We start from the raw sequence: 23,472 nt of genomic DNA, 5'->3' as shown, positions 1-23,472 counted from the left end.
GGGGTGAGATACCTTTCCCTGCGCTGCGAGAGAGACACAGCTGGTTGCCCTCTGACTAACTCGTTGCCACCTCAATGGCACGTGATGCAGACACTAATTACTTACCCTCCAATTAATTAAACAAAGTGACACATCCCTTCCTGCTGTCAGGTTTATGGGTTCCGTTTTCCTTTGTGTCTTGGTACATTTATTTTCTTCCCCTCATAATAACTGGTCTTTTTTTTTTGCATCAAGATGGTGATTCACGTTGCTACTATTGGAGTGGAAGGGGTCCGTCTGTCTGTCTGGTGGCCTTGCTGCCTCTCTGAGAGGGTTTGGATTTTTAGAAACATAACTTCATTGAACACTCGTGTGTATGACCACTTACCCCTTTCTCATATTCACCGGTTATGCAAGGAATTTGCTTAAGCAAAACAATGCAACAAAGCAACACATTCGTCATATGTGCTAAAGTACATAGCTAGTTAGTGTAGTCCAAACTGGTTATTAACATCAACGTTTCCATATTAGGAACCTCACGTTTTTTTTTTGCCACATCAAAAGCATTTAGCAGTTCACCCAAATGACTAAACATACTTGACAATCCACCCGTTGTAAAAATACATTTAAAAAAAGTTTCTTGCTCTGAGCAGAAGAGGCATTCGTCAGTCACATTGGGATTTAAATGGACACAAAATAGTTTGGCTAGAGAAAGGGAGAGAGAATAAGAGAGGGAGAGAGAGTGAGAGAGCGAGTGAGACGGATGGACTGAGAGGGAGAGAGAGAGTATGAGAGAGTGAGTATGTGATGGATGGAGGGAGAGGGAGAGAGAGAGAACGAGAGAGAGAGGGAGAGAGAGAGAATTAGGGAGCGAGTATGTGATGGAGGGAAGGATAATGGAAGAGCGAAAGAAAAAGAGCCTGTATAGATCTACATATTTGAATAAAGATGTGCATCTGCGCTATATGGTGTTCCCACCCACAGCTCACCTGTCCTCTCCTCTCCATCTGTCTTCCCCCCAGACCACCTGCTGGGAACATTCTGAGTCTGTCTGGTGGTCCCTGTATGAGACAGACAGCTGAAGGCAGCTCCTCGTGATTTATCTTATTTCCGATCCCCTTACATCACGGTAGAGAGAGTGCTAGAAGTCCTCGGATGACGGATTCGCGCTGCAGAATGTAGAGTTACTATAGTTTAGAGTTTTAGATGACAACATTAAATGGTGTTGAATCACAGGCGTGGCTAAGATGTAAAATGCAACTTGGGCCTAGTGGCAAGGGCGTTCAGCTATTCATTTTATTGGCCGCTATCCATTATGATGACATTTTTATTTGACTTTTTTTTTTGATGACAATATAATGTAAAATGAATTTATTAGATTAGTATTTGTTCTATTCTGTCTTATTTTAACACGTGATTATCTTTCAAGCTCTGCAGTTCGACATGCAAGGGCGCAGTCCTGTTGATCTGAAAAGGCATGGCCTAATGGCTTTTAACAATTCTGGATTACCACATAACATATAGGCCTATAATCTACACGGACCAGCTCTGCTGGGTTTGCTTATCTTGACAGAAGCTTAAGCAAATTGTATTACGTAATGCAAACATACTACGCTGAATCTCATTAGAAATGAAGTCACAAGTTTCGAATTCAACTCAATTAATTTTTTTCCCAACATCAGTAGGATTTTAGAATTGACACATGCTTGCTACTGTTTTTCAAAATAGACCGTTTGTAAGTACATCTTCCTCAGGGCTCCTGAAACACTTGTATCAACATGAAAGTGAAACAAAACGCAGTATGGAATCATCGGATTTGCAAGGCATTGTGTCAGCAGAGTTGTGTCTTATAATCCATCCTTTGTCCTGCTCACGCAACAAGAACATCCGATGAAACAAACCGAAACAAAGTGTACCAATAAGCTGTGATTGGACCGTGACATGGAATGTGCGGGATGACCCATAACCCTGGTCTGTGCTCTTGTTCCCCCGCTCCCCAGTTCCAACAACATGCCGAAGCAAGTGGAGGTGAGGATGCACGAGAGCCAGCTGGAGCCCGTGGAGGCCCGGCCTCAGAACAAATGTGCCAAAATATGCGCCGCCTTGTCGAAGAACCTGCTGCTCACCCTCACCGTCCTGGGTCAGTCCGCCAGCCCAATCGTTAACTTCTTCCTTTCTTTCTTTCTTTCTTTCTCTCTTTCTTTCTTTCTTTCTTTCTTTCTTTCGTACGTTAGTTAGTTAGTTTGTTAATTCGTTCCTTTGTTTGTAAAAAAAAAATCTTCCTTTCTTTCTTTCTTTCTTTCTTTCTGTCTGTTTGTTGATCATTAAATACTTTACAAGGCACAAGATCTAACATGACCAATTCCCAGAAACCTGTGGGAAACTAAGAAAGCTTGGGAATGAACCAATAGAGTTGTTTCTTACTATCACTGCATCTAAATAACAACGGACTAAGAGAGTATTTACAGAATAGGAAGCAAGCGTGTGGTGTGTTATTGAAGACATGGTGGTGCATGCCTAGGGGTAGTTGTAGTAGCAATGTTCTGAAAAGAGCATGCAATAAACCAAAGGGCATCCAGTCCTGTCAGAAGCAACGTTGGCAACAACGATTAACGGCAGAAATCAAAGGAATGAACAGGAAACTCAAGAGCAGCTCAAGCCGGCACCATTGCCATCTTTTGGCAGAGCCGCAAGGAGGCTGGCACGAGAGGCAGCACAAGAAGACAATGTCTATGTTGCACAGGAAACGAATTGCCATCCAACGACGACAGGGTCAGCAAAGGCCTCTTAATACGTGGCGAGGGAGCGCAAATGGTGGCGCAGTGGACGTCCTGAAGAATAAATAGCTGGAGGGAGATTCAAGCAGCCTTCATTTGGGGGTTATTAAAGAGCCATTGGGGTCTTTAATCATTGGCAGTTGTCTGGTAGCAGAGGAAGTGAAAGACCCTGTGGAGTGCTGGGTGGGGGGTGTGATTCCCAGCCTTGTTCGGCCGGGGCCAAGGAACGGCCAAAGGGGCCAGGGCCTGGACCCGACGCAGGGAGTGAGGCCACGTAAAGTTCAGCTGTCAGCTTTCAGAGGGAAAGAAATATAATTGGGAGGGGAAGAGGACGTGGAAGTGGAGAAGGTGAGAAAGGAGAAGAGAGATAGAGAAGTTAGTTAGTAGCCTGCATTTGATTCTATGTTTTTTGTTCATGGGCTGTTAATCCTATCACTGTTCCAGTGCATCATTTGGCCCCTTTAGTCATTGTTACGATGGCCTAGGGTAAGGGTTTCTCATTTCATCCTCGGCCCATGAGTCAGCACCAAAATAACTATAACCATAGTTAATAACTAGTCTGGCCGGCTGATTAAGTCCCATTACTGAACCCAGTAGCAGCCTGTTCACTTCCAGGTGATGGTGGTGGGGTCCAGGGGACATTTTAGTTTGAATTGGGTGTTAAGAACCAAGATTAATCTCAGATCAGTAGAGGACATGGTAAGAGACCAGGTGATGAGGGTCAATTGATCTAGGTAAGTAAATCAATCATTTTGCTCCGAGCAACAATCACAAAACCATATTCCTTGTTAACCTTGCCAAATAATAATTGCCACAATTCCAGAACAGCAACACCATAAGTGTCCATAAGTGAGCCTCTGCTAACTAATCAGACTCAATGACAATGCCGTCATCCTCTCACCGGCCTTTCCTTTGTGCCCTCAGGTGTTGTCTTGGGCGCGGTCTCGGGGATGCTGCTCCGCGTGGCCTCCCCCATCCACCCAGACATCGTCATGGTGATCGCCTTCCCCGGAGACATCCTCATGAGAATGTTGAAGATGTTGATTCTGCCACTCATCATCTCCAGTCTGATCACAGGTACGTGGGTAACTTTACTGTCAGAGTAGACCAGCACAGCGTTTGAATACTACTACGATCCTACGCCTTCTCTCTCATGTCTACGTTTTTGAGCAGCGCCATCGGAGGTTCACGAGTGTCCGCGTGTAATCATAATCTGTACTCAGTACAACCTCCCTGAATGTGTGTGCTGAGTGATTTCAACATGCGTCACACAGCGTGCACAGGATCAACCATTATCCCACAGTCCTCTGATGGAGCTTGAGAATTACCAGCTGAATGCTTCAAGCTTATCTCAAGCCAACATGTCCACCTGATATCATAACGCAACCACACAGTCAAACATCGTACATCCCTGTTTGCTTTCCGTACGCAGGTCTCGCTGGCCTGGATGCCAAATCGAGCGGTCGCCTGGGCTCAAGAGCCATGGTGTACTACATGTCCACCACCGTCATCGCGGCCATCCTGGGAGTCATCCTGGTGATCGTGATCCACCCCGGTGACCCCAAGCTAAAGGAGAACCTGGGAGAGGGCACCAAGAACGACGACGTCTCCAGCTTGGACGCCGCCTTCGACCTGATCAGGAACCTGTTCCCGGAGAACCTGGTGCAGGCCTGCTTCCAGCAGGTAGGAGGGCAACGGCAGACACACGCCGTGGGAGAGGAAACACTAGCCTAGTCTGAGCACCCTCGGGTGTCATCTTTTGAAGCTGAAGTGTCGCCCGGCCAATTCTATCATATGACTTCATGCATGCGAGCGCGTTCCTTCGGGCAGGATCCACATGCAAGCATGTGACCTTAGAGAGGAGGCTCACATGTTGCTTACTGAAAGAGGAACCGTCATGCCTGGCAAATTTATAATATGGATACAATAAAGTACTGCTCTATACGCATATTGAGTGGGTATCGGTTTAACCCCTTTAACACCCAAGGCAACACAAGACGAGCACAAAGCATGTTGGCCAATTCACACTAGACAATCAGCATAAGTCTTAGGTTTATTCCTCTACACAATAACTGTAAATACACAACACACAATGGTTACCACTCTGTGAGTCTTCACTGTAATAAAATGAAGCTCAGAAATGGTCTGCCGGTATGTAGGTTTAGGATTATCCATCTATCTTTTTGTTTTTCACAACAGATCCAGACGGTCACAAAGAAGGTGGAGGTGATCGTGGAGGAGGCTGTCAATGCCACCAGTGTCGATGGTTTGGTGGCCAACATCACCAAGGAGCCTCAGATCGTGATCAAGAGGTCCCTGCAGTACAAAAGCGGCATGAATGTCCTGGGTACGTCACACGTCTAATGCACACGTATTCGTATATATTTTTACAGCATTGATTCTAATTTATTTTGGAAAACGAATTCAGGGACTCAATCATATGCTGAACTTGTGTCAGTAACCCAACTGCTGTTTGAACTACATAACAATTCAGCTCATTCAATTGACTTAAGTCTTTTCTAACCAAAGTGACAGCACGAGCAGGTAGGCCTGAGGGCATTTCGCTCCAGGCCTAGACTACAAGCAGACGGCAGTCAAAAACCCTAACCGGGGGAGCACCTCCACGTCAGTTCTTCTGTGTTCTGTGTTTGTATGAAGCTGAACCGTGTTCCTTGCAGGTCTTATCGGCTTCTTCATCGCTTTCGGCATCTGCATGGGCAAGATGGGCGAGCGAGCCCGGCTCATGCTGGAGTTCTTCAACATCCTCAACGAGATCGTGATGAAGATCGTCATCATGATCATGTGGTCAGTAATACTCAGAAATTCTCAGTTAAGCTGGAAAACCATCATTGACAGTTCTTGCAGTTGTTGTCACACCGTACTAATACGTGATACGGCACGCATCAAGTTGAGTCAGAAAGTATAAATTGTATTTTATTCGATTAGAAGTGAAGTACTGGAATGGAACTAGAATTTTTAGGTACTGGTAGGAATGAAAAGCACAACGAAACCGACAAGAAATACAAAGTAGGATCATAGAGATGTTCATCTGGTTCTGATCTCTGCTCCAGCAATCACAAGAGTCGATGTGTCTCCGTCAGGTACTCTCCCTTCGGTATCGCCTGTCTGATCTGCGGTAAGATCATCTCCATCGACGACCTGGAGGTGGTTGCCCGGCAGCTGGGGATGTACATGGTCACCGTCATCATCGGTCTCCTCATCCACGGAGCCATCTTCCTGCCCGGGATCTACTTCGCCATCGTCAGGAAGAACCCCTTCACCTTCTTCATGGGCATCTTCCAAGCCTGGATCACAGCCCTGGGAACCGCTTCCAGGTCAGACACATGATGAATGGATGAATAAGACAGGCGGATGAATGAGTGTCACAGGACTGGATGGATTAACGGATGGGCGGTCAAATGAATGATTTGGTGGATGGATTGGAATAATTGAAAAATGAATGAATGAATTCATTAATAGATTAATGGATGCATGGACGGCCGCATGAATTGATGCATGGATGGATTAATGGATGGTTAGGTGGGTGGATGAAATCGGTGGAAGAATGAATGGTTAAATGAATGGAGGAATGGTCAAATAAATGGGTAAATGAATGAAAGAGTGGATGGGAAGATGGATCGAGGAAAATATGGACGGATGAATAGAAGAACAGAAACCTTCTCTGTCTCCCTCATCATTGAGAAAAAGGAGATGGTCACCCTCACACTGCTGCTTGAATCACGCTGGTCCTCCCTCACCCTCTCACCCTCTCACCCTCTCACCCCCCAGCGCTGGCACCCTGCCTGTTACCTTCCGCTGTCTGGAGGAGAACCTCGGCATCGACAAGAGAGTGACCCGCTTCGTGCTGCCCGTGGGCGCCACCATCAACATGGACGGAACCGCGCTGTACGAGGCTGTGGCCGCCATCTTCATCGCCCAGATGAACGGCATCTACCTGGACCCCGGCCAGATCATCACCGTCAGGTCAGGGCACGCATGTCCACGGGGAAGCCCCAGGCCGGAGAGGGTTCACAGGAAACCAAACGACTCTTAAAAAGAGTACTTAGCACCGTGTACCATCTTATCCTAGTTGTCTTTGTTGAATACGGGGAATGGGTTCACCTAGTGATTAAGTAAGTGCTTGGCACTTCCTTACTGTACTGACGGATATTTTGTTGTCTCTTTCTTCTGACATATGTAGTTATTGTAAGCCGCTGTGGATAAAAGCGTCTGCTAAATGACCCAAATGTGAACGTAAATCTTAGAGACATTTGAGTCGGAAAAGTCCTTCAATTGAAGTCTCAGTAATAGTCATATTTATACCTCAAGGTTTGGTGATGTGTAGTGTGCACAGTGCAGGCCGATGCCATGGTCGATGGTGTCCATGAGGAGCTATGAATGATGGGAAATTTGTGTTCCACCAGTCTGACCGCCACATTGGCCAGTGTTGGAGCCGCCAGTATCCCCAGTGCTGGACTGGTGACCATGCTCTTGATCCTGACCGCCGTTGGCCTGCCCACCCAAGACATCAGTTTGCTGGTTGCTGTGGACTGGCTGCTGTGAGTGATGACCATGAATTAAGCCATACTTTCCAGAATGTTCACCGTGGACAGAATGTTCAACGAACACAAACAATACTTCTTCATGACATTTCCTTATTAATTTGTTACGCTCTCCGTTATGAAGACTCTAAAGAGTCTTGATTTTAATGTAACACGGTAATTCCAAAATGGATGCCACGGCTATGAACGTTGCATCTATATGTTCTTTCCTGAAGCATTTGTTTCCGTCGCTTGTTGGGTAAAGACAACACTCAGAGTCATGTTAAAGTTAATTTCTGTATCCTTTTTTTCTTTTTGCTCTCCAACCCTTTGCGGTGAGCAGGGACAGATTCAGGACCTCAGTGAACGTGATGGGAGATTCCTACGGAGCCGCCATCGTCTACCACCTGTCCAAGGCTGAGCTGGACGAGCTGGACGCAAACACGGCCAAAAGCGACGACATCGAAATGTCGAAGACCCAGTCTTCTTATTACGACGACATCAAGAACCACCAGGAGAATAACTCCAACCAGTGCGTCCTAAGTGCGACCGCCACCACGTCCGCTAACAATACCGTCGTAGTAGATGAGTGCAAGGTACACCTAATGCTTTCAGATGTAGAGACTAGCATGTAACCTCCTCCAGCCTAACTGCTCATCCTGCACCTTCTCATAGATGTCCTTTCCTTATTTATTTGCTTTTTTTTTTTGCTTTATCATTGTTCATGACAACTGTGTATACATCCAAAGGTAATGCCATAAACCAAACAAACACGTGTGTTTTGAATGTCTCTGATCACTACTCTGGAATAGCAGCTTCTGTGAACACACATTTTACACAGGATTTCTCCAGTATTTTTTACCGCCAACTGATTTCCAAATCATCTTCACGCATATTTACTCTACCAAAGAATCTATCTTTGCTGTAAAGTTTGTACATGAATATCTTTTAACGGACAGAATGTAGTAAAAACACGCCGGCAGAGTGTTGCGTCTGCACGGGTAAAGTGTTACATGCTGTACAATTAGCAGAGTCTATATTTTCCCCTCCTGAGCGGGTGTGTCACTCCTCCTCACTCACATCTCCACACCAGCTAACTCTGCTAATTGTCAAGGCTGCTAGCTGTGAAGTGGCGGAATGAAAAGTAGGCACCGCCACCACCACCACCTCCTGGTAATGGAAGACACCTAGCATTATATACCACTATCTCTGGCTCTTAGAATACGCTCTAGTAGAGCAGAGGACTGGCCTCCCAAACACACAACCCCCCCCCCACCCTAAAAGGTCCACTGATGAATCTAAGGGATGAGAGGTGTTGCCTAGCAACACTGGAAACTTGTCACACAAGCCATCCATCAAAGCACTTCTTATAGAATTCTGTCCCTGAACTGCAGGGAAATCTGTCACAAAGGCTCGCTATTTCCAGTCTTTTGCTTTTGTGTTGTGAAACCGTCTTCTTAGTTGACTCATTTTCTCAAGCTTTGCAGCATGCTCCACGCCATAACTCTGTAACACTAAAACACGCATCCGTTTTTTGTAGTGAGTTGTACCTTGTCCTTTTTTTTTTTACTGTGTTCCACGTTTGTATGTCATTTTTTTGTTTCATTGTGATTGTACTGCATCCATGCATGCTGAGTGTGTGCTCATCTGTCTGATGTTTAGTCTGTTCTCAGGTCACCGAGAGAAACTCTGGTCCTTTGTTATGTCTGCCACGAACGTGCTCATCGCTGTTCGGCCCGAGGATCCAGAATTTGCTAATTATATACCCGTGTAACCCTCTGAGAGCTAGCTGCCTCCACTGGCACCCTGCGGCCTCACGGTGCCTCCACCGGGGGCACTGTGCTGTACGCCCGGGTATCCGCGGACCGGCCACAGATGTATTTTCTGAAACACTTGTTGTTTGAATAAGATTAGGATCAAAAAAAGATTAGACTAAAGCTAAAGTAGCAAACACCATCTTTTTGGTTGTGGCTTTTTCATCCGAATCCCGAAAAGTTTAAAAAAGAGGTCTTGAGTGGGATGATAAGATGAGGGGGAATCTAGGGCTAGGAACAGATGTAGCGTGCGTGTCGTAGAGAAGCCCTCTTCCTGCGTTGGTGGCGAGATGTGGTGCTCAGTTGTCGATGCTGAATGTTTTCAGGTAACCTCGGCCACCAACGGCTCCGCGGCGGAATGCATACTTGTTGAAGAGGAGAAACAAGAGTAATGGCAGCGCCAACATCCCCCTGCATCTGGGCTCCACAGGCTTTCTGACCCGGTGAAAAAAAAAAAGAGTGAAACCGAAATGTCACACGAACAGAACTACTAATTTTCCTTTTGGTGTTTTTTTTTTTTTTTTTGTTTTTTTTTGTACGTCCCCTTTTATAATATTTTTTCTAGCTGTCTTATCTGACTGATATCTATCTGAACTAATACTCATTCACTTGACTGTGAAGTAATAATTATGACGGTTGTATTTGAACCTGTTAGCGTACTGTAGTGTGCCACGTAGCAAACACTGAGACAACATGCTTCAAGGCTCGGGGGAAAAGGAAAAGAATAAGGGAAACTACAAGATACAGAAAGCACAGTTTTAGTATTTGTTGTAGTATGCCGTTGGCCCCTCTAGCAAAGCTTTTAGAAAACTGAGAACGAACAGCGGGTAAACGATCAGGACGGAGCAAGGGGCCGACATTAGGGACGGGACCACATTTTATTTTTTATGCGGGCAGCTCGGTGGACGAAGGGGACATTTGAACATCGCCGGATGGGAGAGAGACGGAGGGAGGGTTCCATCCGCTTTCAGGTCGTTTTCTACACGCAGACCCCTTTATCTCACACGCTAACCTCCTAACCTCCTCGTCCGGTGGAGCCCCCTCTAGTACAGAGAAAAAGTGGCCGACGGGGGAAGAACCCAAAGCCCTGAGAAAGAATCAGTTACTGAAGCACACGTATACGGTGGAAGAGCCGAGCACAAGCCGCGCCTCAGAGACCTCGCTACGCCACTCTTTACTGTCCGTCTCCTGTGTGTCGGAGGGGCTCGCTTCCCCCGCCGTGACTCTGTGTGTGTGTGTGTGTGTGTGTGTTGCATGAGGATGTTCTGTGTGTGTGTGTGTGTGTCTGTGAGAAGGAGAGTGTTTGTCTGTGTGCACAGATGCGTGTGTGTGCGTGTGTGTGTGTGTGTGTGAAAGGTCAAGGTAGCGAGAGTGATAGCTGGTGATTGAGACGTGAGATATGAGGACCAAACTATAAAAAATACAGCCCACTATGAGGACCAAAAATGAGGACCAAAATAGACAACGCAAATTGAAGATGTGATTGATAGCAATTCATAAATGTTCGACGCCACACTAATCAGTAATAATTCCCCCGAAATCAAACTAAAACCTAAAAAAAACGGAAGAAAATGGCTGTCCAGTTAAACACAAATTTGACAATGACTTACTTCTCAGACCAATGATTTTAAATTAAACTCAGTAAATGATGATGAAGCACAAAACATGTGGAACACCTTTTAATCACAGAATAAAGAAATGAAGCACAAGAATGAAGAATAGCACAAATGGTAGAGAGGGGCTTAAGAGAATTGGAAGTGGCGACTCAACTAAAGGTTGTCTCTGATAGCCTCGCGGGGTCCTCGTGTGAAATGATTATTAGGAACAGGAGGAGCGTGCACAGCTACACAGGCTTTGCTTGGCAGGGAGAAGCCTTTCCTCACTCAGTGTTATGGCGCTCGCAAAACAGAGACTGTCTCTCCGTCGTAGGACAGGTGTGTCTACAATGTGCCGATATGGGAAATCATCAGTTTTAGCAGAGGTTATAAAAAGCACACACAATGTCTTACTTCACATTCCAGTGGTCGCCCGGCCACCTTATATACGCTACCATGTTTACAACGACCACAGCCACAAAGCACAAATGCTTATCTAATAAAAGCGTGTCACGATTTAGACCACATACGAGCACAACATGTATACGATGTGGATCTCGTGGCTCCCACGCTAAGAGCATAATGTCAACGTAACACACACACACACACACACACAGCATCCTCCTCAGTGACATCCACATGTCTCCGCCACACCACAACCTAGCGTCCCTCAACGAGCCATCCTACTGCCTGAGAGCTACAGACTGTTCACACCGAGCCCTATAGATGCTGCAGTCACCCCCACCACACACCCATAGACACATTCCCCACGCCACAGACCATCTGAACCCCCCCCAGCCGTGCCAACTATCAGGTATTCTTATGAATATGGATATAATATTTATATTTCAAGTAAATCCTTTCACAGATGCAAATGAACAAGGCTTCTGAGTAACTACGAACAGACGTGTACAAGGCCATCCATCTGGCTGTTAGTCTTTGCAGCCTGTGTGTGTGTGTTTGTGTGTGTGTGTGAGTGTGTGTGTGTGAGAGAAATATAGAGAGAGAGATGCTCTGTGCCAACGTTGTTATATGTGCGTGTGCCGTGCGCTCTCCTCGTTTGTCGTTGTCCACGGTTACGCTTATCGACCACCTGGCCTTGAAGATGTTGTTTTATTCACCGCTGACTCCAGACCAGCTCCCCCCCCCCACCCCCCCTTAACAAAAAAACTAAACAAAAATGAAAAAAAGCAGACATAATTTTACATCCATTGCTTCTAGGGTAGACCCCCCCCTGTAGAGGCCATTAGGGAACTGCCCCCCCCCCCCTCCCTTATAAAAGAAAGACCCCATGTCCCTAGATATAAACACAGACAAAAAAAACAGCTCACACCTGAGTGGTCACAAAACTAATTGAACCACTCGCTGACATCTCAATTGGCCTTTTGAGCCACGCCCCCTGTAACCATGACACTGGGGTGGGGGAGGGGGGGAGGGGGAGGGGGGTAATGCAGACCATAATGTCACCTAGGGAGGGGCTGGGTTTGAGTGTCGGACCGATTTTCTTTTCAAACTCGGTTTAAGAAGAAGAAGCATTACAAAGCATTTAAAGAAGTGATGTTTTCTGAGGTTTTTTGCACCGCTATTGTCGAGAAAAGAACAGCATGATTTTTTTCTAAGTGCCTGCCGGCGCTGTGTGTACATATTGTAGGTAACACATGGACTTGCTTTGGTTTGGTTTGTTTCTTCTGGGGGCATTGGAATATTACGTAGGACTATAGAGCATCATTTCCGTGACATATTTTAATGTAATCCTTTTTAGATAAATATCCATGTCCTGAATTAAATTAGATTAGATCAAAATGTATAGCGAAAGGAACATGGAATAAAGTGCTTGGTTTATATTTTATTTTAATTTCTCCCTAATAGCTGTTTACTAGTCGTCTCACTTACATGTCACAAATACATATATATAAATATCTTTTTTTGTATCTAATGTAAGCGTTTTGAATGTTTGTTCTATGAAGATATAAACTGTGTGCATTCATTTACACTGTACATAAATAAATATATAATTGTTCTGTTCAGTGGCAACGCAGAATGTCTACGGAATTTACAATGATCTCGCGGCAAACCTTGTGTGTGATGAGGGGTAAAGATGGAGAGAGAGAGAGAGAGAGAGAGAGGAAGAGGAGGATAGTGAACTAAACAGACAGAGAGTTGGGGGGGGGGGGTTAAGTTTAGAGATGGTGGGTGTATTTTGGATATTCTACTGGTGACAGGATCGTCACTGAGCCACAGATGGCTGGGGAGGGGAAAAAAAAAAACCAGTATAATAAATCGCCTCGCATGTGGGATAGAAGGATGAATCAAGCCAAGCCTGTTAGTTAGACGTTTGTAACTACTAAACGAACAACATCCAATGTGTTGAAATGCCTTCGGTAGCTAATGCCTGTTACCATATATTCTTACATTCCTCAGGTGAAAAGCCTCATTTTCATCTTTGTGTCATACATTCCAGAGAACTCCCCTTTTGGTCGTCTAATTAGGGCGTTAATGAGCTCAGTGTGTGCTCTGTTCGAAGTGTTCAAGTGGGAAAGACTTGATTTGTGCACCAAACAGTTCATATATCGGTATGACGGCACCAAATTCAACCTGGACTCCTGCCAAACACTCCAGGAGTGACTCAATCCATATAAAGCACACTACATAGTACTTATATTCTAAATAGCACAAAGATACCATGCCCGCACAAACGTAATCACGTGATGACTCCAAGGTTTACTTGATAAAAGACAGTGGATTGGCATGACATTTAAACAAATATGTGTGTCCAGTGTATGTTTGAGCCTGTTTTCTACAAAGTGTCTGTCTTTTGAAAAACTCCTTTCCCGTCTCTCCTTATTTCAATTTTTCTTGAAGGTCCATCCCTAATTTTGATGTGAAGCAAAACTACACAGACGGGACTCAGTGTTTAAAAAATATAATAATACAAATGAAAAAAACATTCCTTCCCCCCCAACCTTAAATAAAATGTTCAGACATATCATTAAGTGTTGTACCTTTGGTGTACATATACAAATATAACTAATAAATGTTGATTCATAACTAACCTTGTTCTTGTCGTATTATTTATTCTGTGTCTGTCGGACCCTTCCCTCACACTATCCCACCAAGAAGAACACAGTTTGACAAACCCAAACACAAAAGAGTCTTTCTCTTATATCTGAAATATGGATGCATATCTGAGAGACATAATGACACGAGAGAGAGAGAGAGAGAGAGAGAGAGAGAGAGAGAGAGAGAGAGAGAGAGAGAGAGAGAGAGAGAGAGAGAGAGAGAGAGAGACACCTAAAACCAAACGGCCCCTCAATCTCTTCTCAGTTCTCTGAGGAGCGAGAAGTGTTGCACTCACACACCTGTTGGGAGCCATGGTAACGCTGTGCATGCCTGTGATTGACAGGCTAGGTGGATTCCCCAAACCACTGAGGGAAGAGAGGCACTGATTGGTTGGAAATGAGCCTGGATCGGTCAAAATCAATAATGGTATATACAGAGGCAGGCACAGTCAACAAGTAACAGATATGTCCCTCGCTAATAGCTCATGGACAGCTACGACTTTTCTTACAAATTACACTCAAATTATTATTATTAGCACCTAAATATTCCTGCTGATGTGTCATACATTTCTTTGCTCTAATTGGTTGTAGGTGTGTCCAATTGCATCCAGAGGCATTTTGGTCTGTGCCCCGAAATGAATTACAACTAGAACTTGTATGGCAATGTCAGGCTAAAGACGTAGCATTGTTGCATTGAAATTGATGCTTTAAGCTACGGTCCATGTTTGACTGAATCCCATCCTCTTCCACTGTGCACCATTTATACATATTTATACCATTTATACGTTTATTAAAAATAAAACACACGGACAACACATCTCTAATATACACATTTAATTCATCGGTTCACTTTACAAATCATTTCAGCAACTTTTTTTTTTAATTCATTACAGCCTCCTACACTAATACAACTGCTGTTTCTTCAAAATAATCAATGTGAGAGAGAAAGCAGAAAAATCACAATAGGCCTATGCAACAGAAAAGGAAGAAATCAATGAATTAATTAGCGGTGATTGTTGATATCTTTGTTTCATTACGGAAACCAGGAGAAATATCCGCTGCCCAGCGTGCGTTCTATTTGCGGCACATAGCAAAAAGTCTTCTCTGTGAAATTGAGGAAGGAAAAAACTGCATATCAATGACGTGAAATGGTTTGGCTTTTCTTCTTTGAAACTCATCCGAACTGTTTTTTGTTTTTTTTCAGCAGACGACGAGACATAAATACGAACGCTTCACTTGTGTCTGTTCCAAAAGTGGAGTTGTGCCATCATTATTCCCCTCGGGATCTTTTTCTCTCTTGTCGATGAAAGTTGCCTGATTGTTAATTTTGCCCGTGATATTATTAAGTATTCCCCCCCACCCATTCACCCCTTCAATCAGTGTTCACCCTGTAAATAATAACACCTTTACCCTGTTGACTTTAATCACTTCATCTGCAGGATTGTTGGAGCCATCTCATCCCAAAACCGGTTCAAATATAAATATAGATCTTTTTTTTTGGACAAACCATACCGTCATATTGCCTACTCGATACCACTGCCATCTCACATACAATGCTAATCAACATCATATAATGCTACTTCAACTGCAAAATTATGGATCCGATACATGTAGATTCATGCAGTACGCATCTGGACTTGTCTAAAACTGGTAATTTCATTACTCCTTTAATTACTCAAATGCAACACTTTGTTATACAAACGAGATACAAGTGTATCCCACAATATTTCCTCGAAAAACTCACCCATATACATACATATCAGGTAGCTCACACTCATACACACACACACACTCACAGACACACACACACACTCGCAGACGTGCACACACGCACGCGCGGACACACACACAGTCAATGTTGTGTGTCGACGTGTAACAGTGTGGCAGCCATTGCCAAGGCATCTTCAAAACAAAGAGCTTATATACAGAGACAACAGAACAAGAAGCAGTATAAATTAAGTTAGTGACATCATGGTGTTCTCTTGAAAAAACACGAGAGCTCAACTTTAGTCCACAGGCAATGTCTAAAATATAAAAAAAGATTGCAAAATATTTAAGAAACGTTTAAAAGGTTGAAAGCGACACATTGCGAGTTTGAACTAATTCAATCTGCGGCAAATTGAAATGACACCACTTTTGAACAAGTCAAATTAGAACAGAACTACTTTTCTTCAGTCTTTGAAGACCCCCGTCACACACACACACACACACGCACGCACGCACGCACGCACGCACGCACACCAACACACACTCACCGAGCCATACCCTCAGCTCTAAAAGCCCACTCTCAGGCCATGTAGACACGGTGTTCCCTATATAAATACCATGAGAACACCACAGGAACAGGAAACATGACACGTAATAATACATTCACACGCCCTCCCACGCACGCACGCCGTCTCCGCTATGTTTCACGTGCTGAGCCGTCGGCGCCCAGCGGAGAGGATAGGAACTCAAAATCTCGCTCAGGCTGCTCTTACAGACCCTGTGCCATCAAAAGACCCCTCCCCCACCACTCCCCCACCCCCCATTCCCCACCCCATTTCAATCACCACCCCTCCCAGTATACCCAACCTCCCAGTGTAAGCACCAACCTACGACCCTCCCAATACCATACGATCGTAAATCCCATCTTTGATTTAACTCCCATTACACCCAGTATACCCCTCCCCTCCCCCACCCTCCCCATGTTCCCCTCCACCCCTAGGTGCTCCTTGTACACCCGCCGCCCCCCCCCCCCCCCCCCCCTCCCCCCCCGCCCCCAACCCCCCTCCCAGGCCGGCCCCCCTCAGGCCCCCTGCCGCTCCTTGTCGGAGGACTCCTCCAGGGTGATGACGGTGAACTCCTCGTCGCCCTTGCCGTTCTCCTGGATCTTCTCCTTGGTCATGAGGGTGACCATCTCCTGCTCCCGCTCCTGTGCCCGGGAGCTGGCCACCACGGCCGGGGCCCCGTTGCCCTCGCTGCCGTTGTCCTTGGAGGAGATCATCAGGGTCTGGTGCTTCCCACACCAGCTGGTGGAGGAGGAGGAGGAGGAGGAGAGGAGGAGGAGGAGCGGAGGAGGAGAGGACGAGGAGAGGAGGAGAGGAGGAGCAGGGGAGACACACGGGCAGGGTGAGACCAGCACTTTCTCTCAGCCTCCTTGGAGCATTTTTAAAAGCGATGGATAACAGGTATCAAGGCTCACTCGTTCAGAGTTCACCTAGGCTCTGCATAGCCTCCCCCCTTACCCCCGCACACCCCTCTTACACACTTATTGTACGTTGTACGTCCTGGCACTAATGTACACACACTTATTGTACGTTGTACGTCCTGGCACTAATGTACACACACTTATTGTACGTTGTACGTCCTGGCACTAATGTACACACTTATTGTATGTTGTACGTCCTGGCACTTCATGTACGCACTTGGGTTAACCTAACAATTGTAAGTGCTTGGCACTTGGTTCTATAAACATCCTTCCTGTACCAACAGAGATTTATTGTTGCAATGTATTGTTTCTCTTTCTTAAACGCAAAAACATAAAAACACTATATGCACGTTCTCTGTTTCAATGTCAGCGTTCTGTCATAGCTTCTGTGCAGCAGTTAGATTTTTTTTTCTAATTCCCCCATGTGACTTGAACGCACCATCCAGCACACTGGGCAATCATGTGTATAGAAAACCATAATGGCCACTGCGCAGCGAGGGGCTCATTAACCTGTTTCGCTTAGCGACGGCGGCGCAGATGAGAAGGACCGCGGCGACGGCCACGATGACCCCGATGATCACCCACTTGCCTGCGGAAGGAAACCAAAGACAGAGCCGATGAGGGGGGGGATAAGGGGCGGCTAGGAGCCCGATAGCACAGCTTACACACGGACGCTCGTCGACCGACGGCGGCCAGTAGTTTGATCATTGGAATGTTGGCTATTGTGTTCGTAGTAATGTTGTTTTTTCGTCATCGTTTAGTAATTCATCTGAAAATTGTTTGTCGTCGTAGGGAGACATCATCCCGGTTGATTCACGCGAGAGTCAGCAGAATAATGTTTTTATAAGCCTAGGTTATGGTGCAGGCTGTGCATGTTGAAATACGTTTTGTCCTCTCAAAATGGCAGCGAGTATCGCCAGCAAAAACTCCCATGATGCATTCTGTGGTACGAGACCCTCGGGTGTGAGGCGGGGTCAGAGTTAATGAGCTCACTTGACGAGGCTTCCTGGGGTAAAGGCGGAGATGCAGTTGTCATGACGTTCATCCTGGTCTTGGACTGAGTCGGCTGTAGAGCTTGGACTGAGTTGGCTGTGGAGACACAACAACTTGTTACGGGAACCTGCATGGCGACGCACACACACTCACACACACACACACACACACACACACACACATTCACACACTCACACACACAATGTGCACAATGTCAGTCCGTTCAATTAGATAAAGAGTGATTTTTATTTTTACACTGATAGTCTTACAACAGTCTTCTGTTGTCACAGAGAGTGTGTGTGTGTGTGTGTGTGTACACCGCTCCCTCCTGCTGTTGCTGCGGGGGTTGTGTTCGATTCACTTTCTCTACCCAACCGACACCAGGGGGAGTGCTGAGTTCTTCAAAGTTTCCTCGCTCTTCCAAAAACTGTTGCATCACCGTGGCCTGCAATGCTCCTCAAATCCACTCACACTCACACTCACACTCACACTCACATCGCTAAGCTTTTAACTTTATATGTTCCATTTACTCACTGACTATCCAATGATTGGAATAAAGTTTCTGGTGTTTTCTCAGAACTGTATTTACTTTTGAATCTAGGCTATTATGCGTGTGATGTGTGTGTGTGTATGTGTGTGTTTGTGCATGCGGGTGCATGCATGTGTCTATGTGTGAGGATGCATGCGTGTGGATGCATGTGCATGCATGCGTGCGTGCGCGCGTGTGTGCGTGCGCGCGTGTGTGTGCCTGCATGCATACGCATCAGATACGCTCCCTCTCCCTCACCTTCCTCCTCGTCCACCTTCACCGTGGCCCCCTCGGGCTCGGCCTCAGTGACCTCCGGGTGGTGGTAGGGGGTGGGGTCAGCCTCCTCGGGGGTATCCGCCTCGTCCAGGTGGGTGGGGGCGGTGGTGGACGGCTCCTCCTCCGAGGTGGGGGGCATCATGCCCGACCCGGCCGGCTCCCCGCCCCCCGTCACCAGCACCTTGGGGGCGGAGGTGGCGTCCTCACCCCCGGCCGCCGCCCCCCCGGGCGGGGGGGTGGGCAGGGAGGTGGCGTTGCCCGGGGACTCGGGTTCCGCGGGGCCGTCGGGGGACGCCCAGGCGATGGTCTGGTTGTCGGCTTTGGTTCCGTCCGAGAGGTCGTCTGAGTCTGTGTGTGTGCGGGTGGGGACAGGGGAGAACGTCGTCAGGGGGGGGGGGGCGACGGGACGCCGCGAGACCACGGGACGACGACGACGACGACGTGGCACCGGTGGCGGCAGGACGACGGTCGCGGGACCTTTTTGGACGGCGTGTCGCGGCCCCAACATGAGGAGATGTGACGCACTTGCAAACAGTGCTTAGCCTCGTGTAGCGTCTTATCCGTGCTATCTCTGTTGCGTACGGGGCACGAGTTGACCCAGCGCTTATTGGAGCTTGGCACTTGGGTTCTATGAACATCCTTACTGTACCTTACTGTATTTTTCTCTCTTTCTTCCGACAATTGTACTTATTGTAAGTCGCTTTCGATAGAAAGCGCCTGCTAAATGCCCTTTAATGTAAATGTTAAATGTAAGGAGTACCCGCTGGGTAAAGACCGGGGAGGGACTGGACAAGGACTGACCTGAATCATCCTCAGGCTCTCCGCTGTCGATTTTATGATCACAGTTCATCCCCGGATCAGCTGAGGGGGAAGGGGGTAGAGGGAGAGGTTGATCGAAAGTCATCAAATAACACAAATAATACAATAAGACAATGTATTATATTTAACGCTCCACCCTGTGAGGTGTTAATGAAGATACGGTGAGGACTTCTAGGGGTATTTATGTGTGTTAGAAGGGCGCTGTGCCCACAGGGCGGCGGGCGCGGCGTGGTCACCGGTGTGATCGTAGCAGTAGGCGTCCGACGTGTCATTAACGCTGTCCACCGCGCGGCCGATGAACCCCGTGGTGTTCTGGGCACAGTTCTCGTGGCGGCGGTGTCTGAGGATGACGATGGACTGGTTGCTGATCCAGCCGTTCCTAGGAAGACACAGCAGGGCCCTTCATCATTTCCCGGCAACGCCTTTATTTTGGTTATTTTTTTGTTATTATAGAACTCGAAGGTGACCCGGGACGATTGCAGGGCCCCGTCCGCGGAGAGCGCTTATTCTGGAGGTAAGTATTACAGCTTTTCAGTCTCTTTGTTTCACTTCATAACCTACGTTTCCTACTGACCCTAAAATAAATGTCAAAACAAAAGATGTATCGTTCATTCGTCGTCGATTTTGGACGCTTGCTGCCCGAAAAAACGTAATCTGTGGATATTATGCCTCCAGGTGTGAGCGTGATTAGCCATGATAAGCCCTTTGAAAATCTGCCTCTGCCTGTGTTTTAGTGGCACCACAAGTGGGCGGGTCCACCTAGATGTATACTGGATCAGGTCAGTGTGTACCAGCCTACCCAGTTGACCGTGGCAAACGTTGCAAATCTATCCGTCATACATCTAGGTGGACGTCGCCCGCTCGTGATGATGTCACTAATGATGCCACAATGGAAGGGCCTTGTTAAAGCTCTGGAGGCATGGTATCCCCCCCTTTTAAGCAGTACAAACACCCCAAAAGGCAGCGAGAACCAGGCAGCTACGCTGACTGACCGCGGCGGTGGCGGCTATCGTCGTCGCCGGTTGCGTACCTGCATGTTTCCATGGAGCGGTTGAAGGCTTCAAGCAGCTGCTCCCGACTGGCCAGGGTGCTCCCGAGCTGCTCGCACACCTGGGTTGCCATGGCGAAGGTCAGCGCGTATCGCCTGGCGCCCTCCACCTGGAACACGCCCGCATAGCTGCAGCTCCGGGACTTGACTGGAGGAGGGAGAGAGAGGGAGAGAGAGAGGGAGAGAGGGGGAGAGGGAGAGAGAGGGAGAGAGAGAGAGAGGGAGAGAGAGAGAGAGTGAGAGGGAGAGGGAGAGAGAGAGGGAGAGGGAGAGGGAGAGAGAGGGAGAGAGAGAGAGAGGGAGCGGGAGAGAGAGGGAGAGAGAGAGAGAGAGAGAGAGAGAGGGAGGGAGAGAGATGGAAAGAGTCAGGCACCCTGGGGAGACAACAGGTGGGACGGAGGTGGTCGGTTTCCTGCGCGGGGTCAGCTTGTACAACAAAGAGGGTCGGCCTGTGGCTCAGGAGGTAGAGCGGGGCTGGCTGGTAACCGGAAGGTTGCTGGTTCGATCCCCGGGCTCCTCCCTGCTCAGTGTCCGGGTGTCCCCGAGCGAGACGCCTCACCCTGACTGCTACCGACGAGCTGGCTGTGGCCTCGCATGGTTGACTCCGCCGTCGGTGTGTGAATTTATGCATGAATGGGTGAATGTGAGGCAATATAGTAAAGTGCTCTGAGTGGCCACTCGTTGGAAAAGCGCTGTATAAGTGCAGTTTATGCCATTTACCAATTGAGTTGCATTGAAAATCTATTACGACGGTGAAGAGATACAGTAGGTCTGTTTTTTTTTTTTTGTCCAAAGGATTACACAGGAGAGAATTATTAGCAGATGCAGACAAATTGAATAACCTGTCAGTAGTACGTACACGCAACGCCGTACACAGTTACACACAAAGAAACAAAGAAACCAAGAAACCAGCGCTGATCTCGGGTGCAGACAGCAGAGCCTCTTCCATACAGAGCCGCTCCAAATGATGGCTGACATAGAGCAGTAGTTAGTTATCTCCCTGCTGGCCCTTCCTCTGGGACCAACCTATCATCTGAGGGCCCCCCCCCCCCCCCCACTGCCAGCTTAGGAACACAGCCCCAAACTATAGCCTAGCCGTGCTTTGCTTGGACTAAAAGGCACTCGTAGTCCAAACACATCCCTTTCATTATGACAAGGGGACATGGACGACATGCATGGTTTGGCACGGGAATGTTTGGTGCATTCTCGTTTTGGGGTTTGATCGAGGGCTGTGATGTCCTTGGCTGTTGTGTCCACTATTGTGTCGTGCCAGGCGATGTAGTGTCCTCTATAAACTCAGCAGCAGCTCAGAATGTGTGGCATGCAGTTGAGTTATCTGTTGGTCGATCGTGGCGGGGACAGTAGTGGGGTCTCTGCAGGACGCCAGATGGAAAGGCTTAGCTGGGCTGGAAGGGTCTGTAATCTCGCTTTTATGGTGAAAGTGACTATGGTATCGCTGTGTGTGTTCACACACAAACGTACACATACACACACACACACACACACACACACATAGTGTCTTTCAAACAAAGCTCTGAAAAGATTAATACAGTTATTTTCTTCATGACAGAATTTCTAGTGTTCGATTAACTACAGTGTTACACTTTACCCTCCCAAACGTAACACCTCACCCCAACCCTAACCCTAACATTGTACCCTAACTCCGACTCTAGCACCTTACCCTAACCCTAACCCTGACCCTGAACCCCACCCTAACAGCAAACCCTAACTCCATCTCTAATACCTAAACTCAACCACTTTTCTGCGAAAACAGGAAGTCAGAAAACCACCGCCATTTCCGATTGATCAACTTCGGTTGCTGTTTGTGCGGTATCCACGGTGGGTGTGGGTGTGTGTTGAGAAACAGAGGGCCCCTGCTGGGAAAATGAAAAAACCCCGCGGCTCTCTAAACAATTTGTGTTAATTCTGCCGTTGCTTCAAAGTTACACTAATCATTTTAACCTGAGGAACAGTGCTACGATGTTCATGACCATGAATGTAGAAGTAAGTAATCAAAATCAAAATAATCAAAACACAAACCTCCAGAAGGGTCCAAAGCAGAATAGATGAGGACACATATATAGTTCATTTTATTCACTTTATTTATCCTTTACTTAGCCAGGAAGATCCAATTAAGACACAAAATCTCCTCTTCCAGGGTAGGGTTAGGGTTAAGTGATTTGTAGTAGGTAAGATTTAAACAAAAACCTAGGAAATAAATATGAAATTTCAACCAAAGATTACAGAGTGATCCAAACCATTCAATCCTGATGCTACCAATAGCGGTACACAGCCAGGTAAAAGCCTTCAACAGACTGAAGACGGAGAAGAGATGGAAGGAGTTTGTAAGGAACTTGAGAGAAAGCTCCGTTGATTCATCAATTAAGTCTTTGAACCGATAAAAGGTCTCACTGAATATTCATGTCTTCATGTCCGTGAATGTCTGAGCACAGGATTAAAGACATTCAACGCATCACATGGTGTCACGTGTTGGGGCTGTTTCAGATTGTTCTGTTGTTTCCTGACATGACAGAGGGGTGGTGCAGGTCTCAGAGCTCTGTCTCCCTTTGTGAGGGTTTCAGTTAAACCCAGAGGATATATACAAGTGACGGTTGAAGCAGTGAAACCAGAGTTGGGCTTTTGGTTGGGTGTTTGCTGGAGCCAGAAGTCTGCTGAGACGTTAGTTCTTGTGGTTTCACAAAACTTCCCCTGACACACCTATCACATGTCACTCACACACACACACACACACACAGACATGTGGCCAGCACACACACACACACGTACGCACGCACGCGACGCCCGCACGCAGGCACGCAACGCAGGCAGGCACGCAATGCAGGCCACGCAAC

General features: G+C 47.0%; 2 protein-coding genes across 3 annotated transcripts in view; one reads left to right on the top strand and one right to left on the bottom strand.

Moving 5' to 3' along the window:
* Positions 1–1,983: 1,983 nt before the first annotated feature.
* On the top strand, positions 1,984–10,665 carry LOC311357639 (excitatory amino acid transporter 2-like; the record flags this gene model as incomplete). 2 transcript variants are annotated; one of them, XM_084477651.1, is made up of 10 exons in its annotated part: positions 1,984–2,119; positions 3,681–3,833; positions 4,189–4,439; positions 4,956–5,103; positions 5,435–5,561; positions 5,858–6,091; positions 6,546–6,740; positions 7,181–7,315; positions 7,641–7,829; positions 9,438–10,665. In XM_084477651.1, exons 1-10 carry the CDS (start codon positions 1,990–1,992, stop codon positions 9,439–9,441), a joined length of 1,566 nt encoding a protein of 521 aa, XP_084333777.1. In that variant the 5' UTR covers positions 1,984–1,989. The 2 variants fall into 2 exon arrangements, with proteins under 2 accessions (XP_084333777.1, XP_084333776.1); XM_084477650.1 differs by lacking the exon at positions 9,438–10,665 and having other exon boundaries at positions 7,641–7,932.
* A 5,878-nt stretch (positions 10,666–16,543) lies between these two features.
* The window catches only part of LOC311357640 (uncharacterized protein), a 13,904-nt gene continuing 6,975 nt past the window's right edge, over positions 16,544–23,472 (bottom strand). Inside the window, exons 2-8 of the mRNA XM_084477652.1 lie at positions 20,603–20,768; positions 19,809–19,951; positions 19,555–19,614; positions 18,736–19,101; positions 17,949–18,044; positions 17,466–17,544; positions 16,544–16,776 (exon numbers count right to left, since the gene is read on the bottom strand). Coding sequence (XP_084333778.1) covers positions 16,554–16,776; positions 17,466–17,544; positions 17,949–18,044; positions 18,736–19,101; positions 19,555–19,614; positions 19,809–19,951; positions 20,603–20,768 — 1,133 coding nt within the window. The 3' untranslated portion in view covers positions 16,544–16,553. The remainder of the gene's footprint in view (positions 16,777–17,465; positions 17,545–17,948; positions 18,045–18,735; positions 19,102–19,554; positions 19,615–19,808; positions 19,952–20,602; positions 20,769–23,472) is intronic.

This window comes from Micromesistius poutassou (genome assembly GCF_964030765.1).
Source record: "Micromesistius poutassou genome assembly, chromosome: 13".
NCBI classification, from domain to species: domain Eukaryota; kingdom Metazoa; phylum Chordata; class Actinopteri; order Gadiformes; family Gadidae; genus Micromesistius; species Micromesistius poutassou.
The sequence above is the reverse complement of the archived record's forward strand: the minus strand, read 5'-3'. Positions and strand labels throughout refer to the sequence as shown.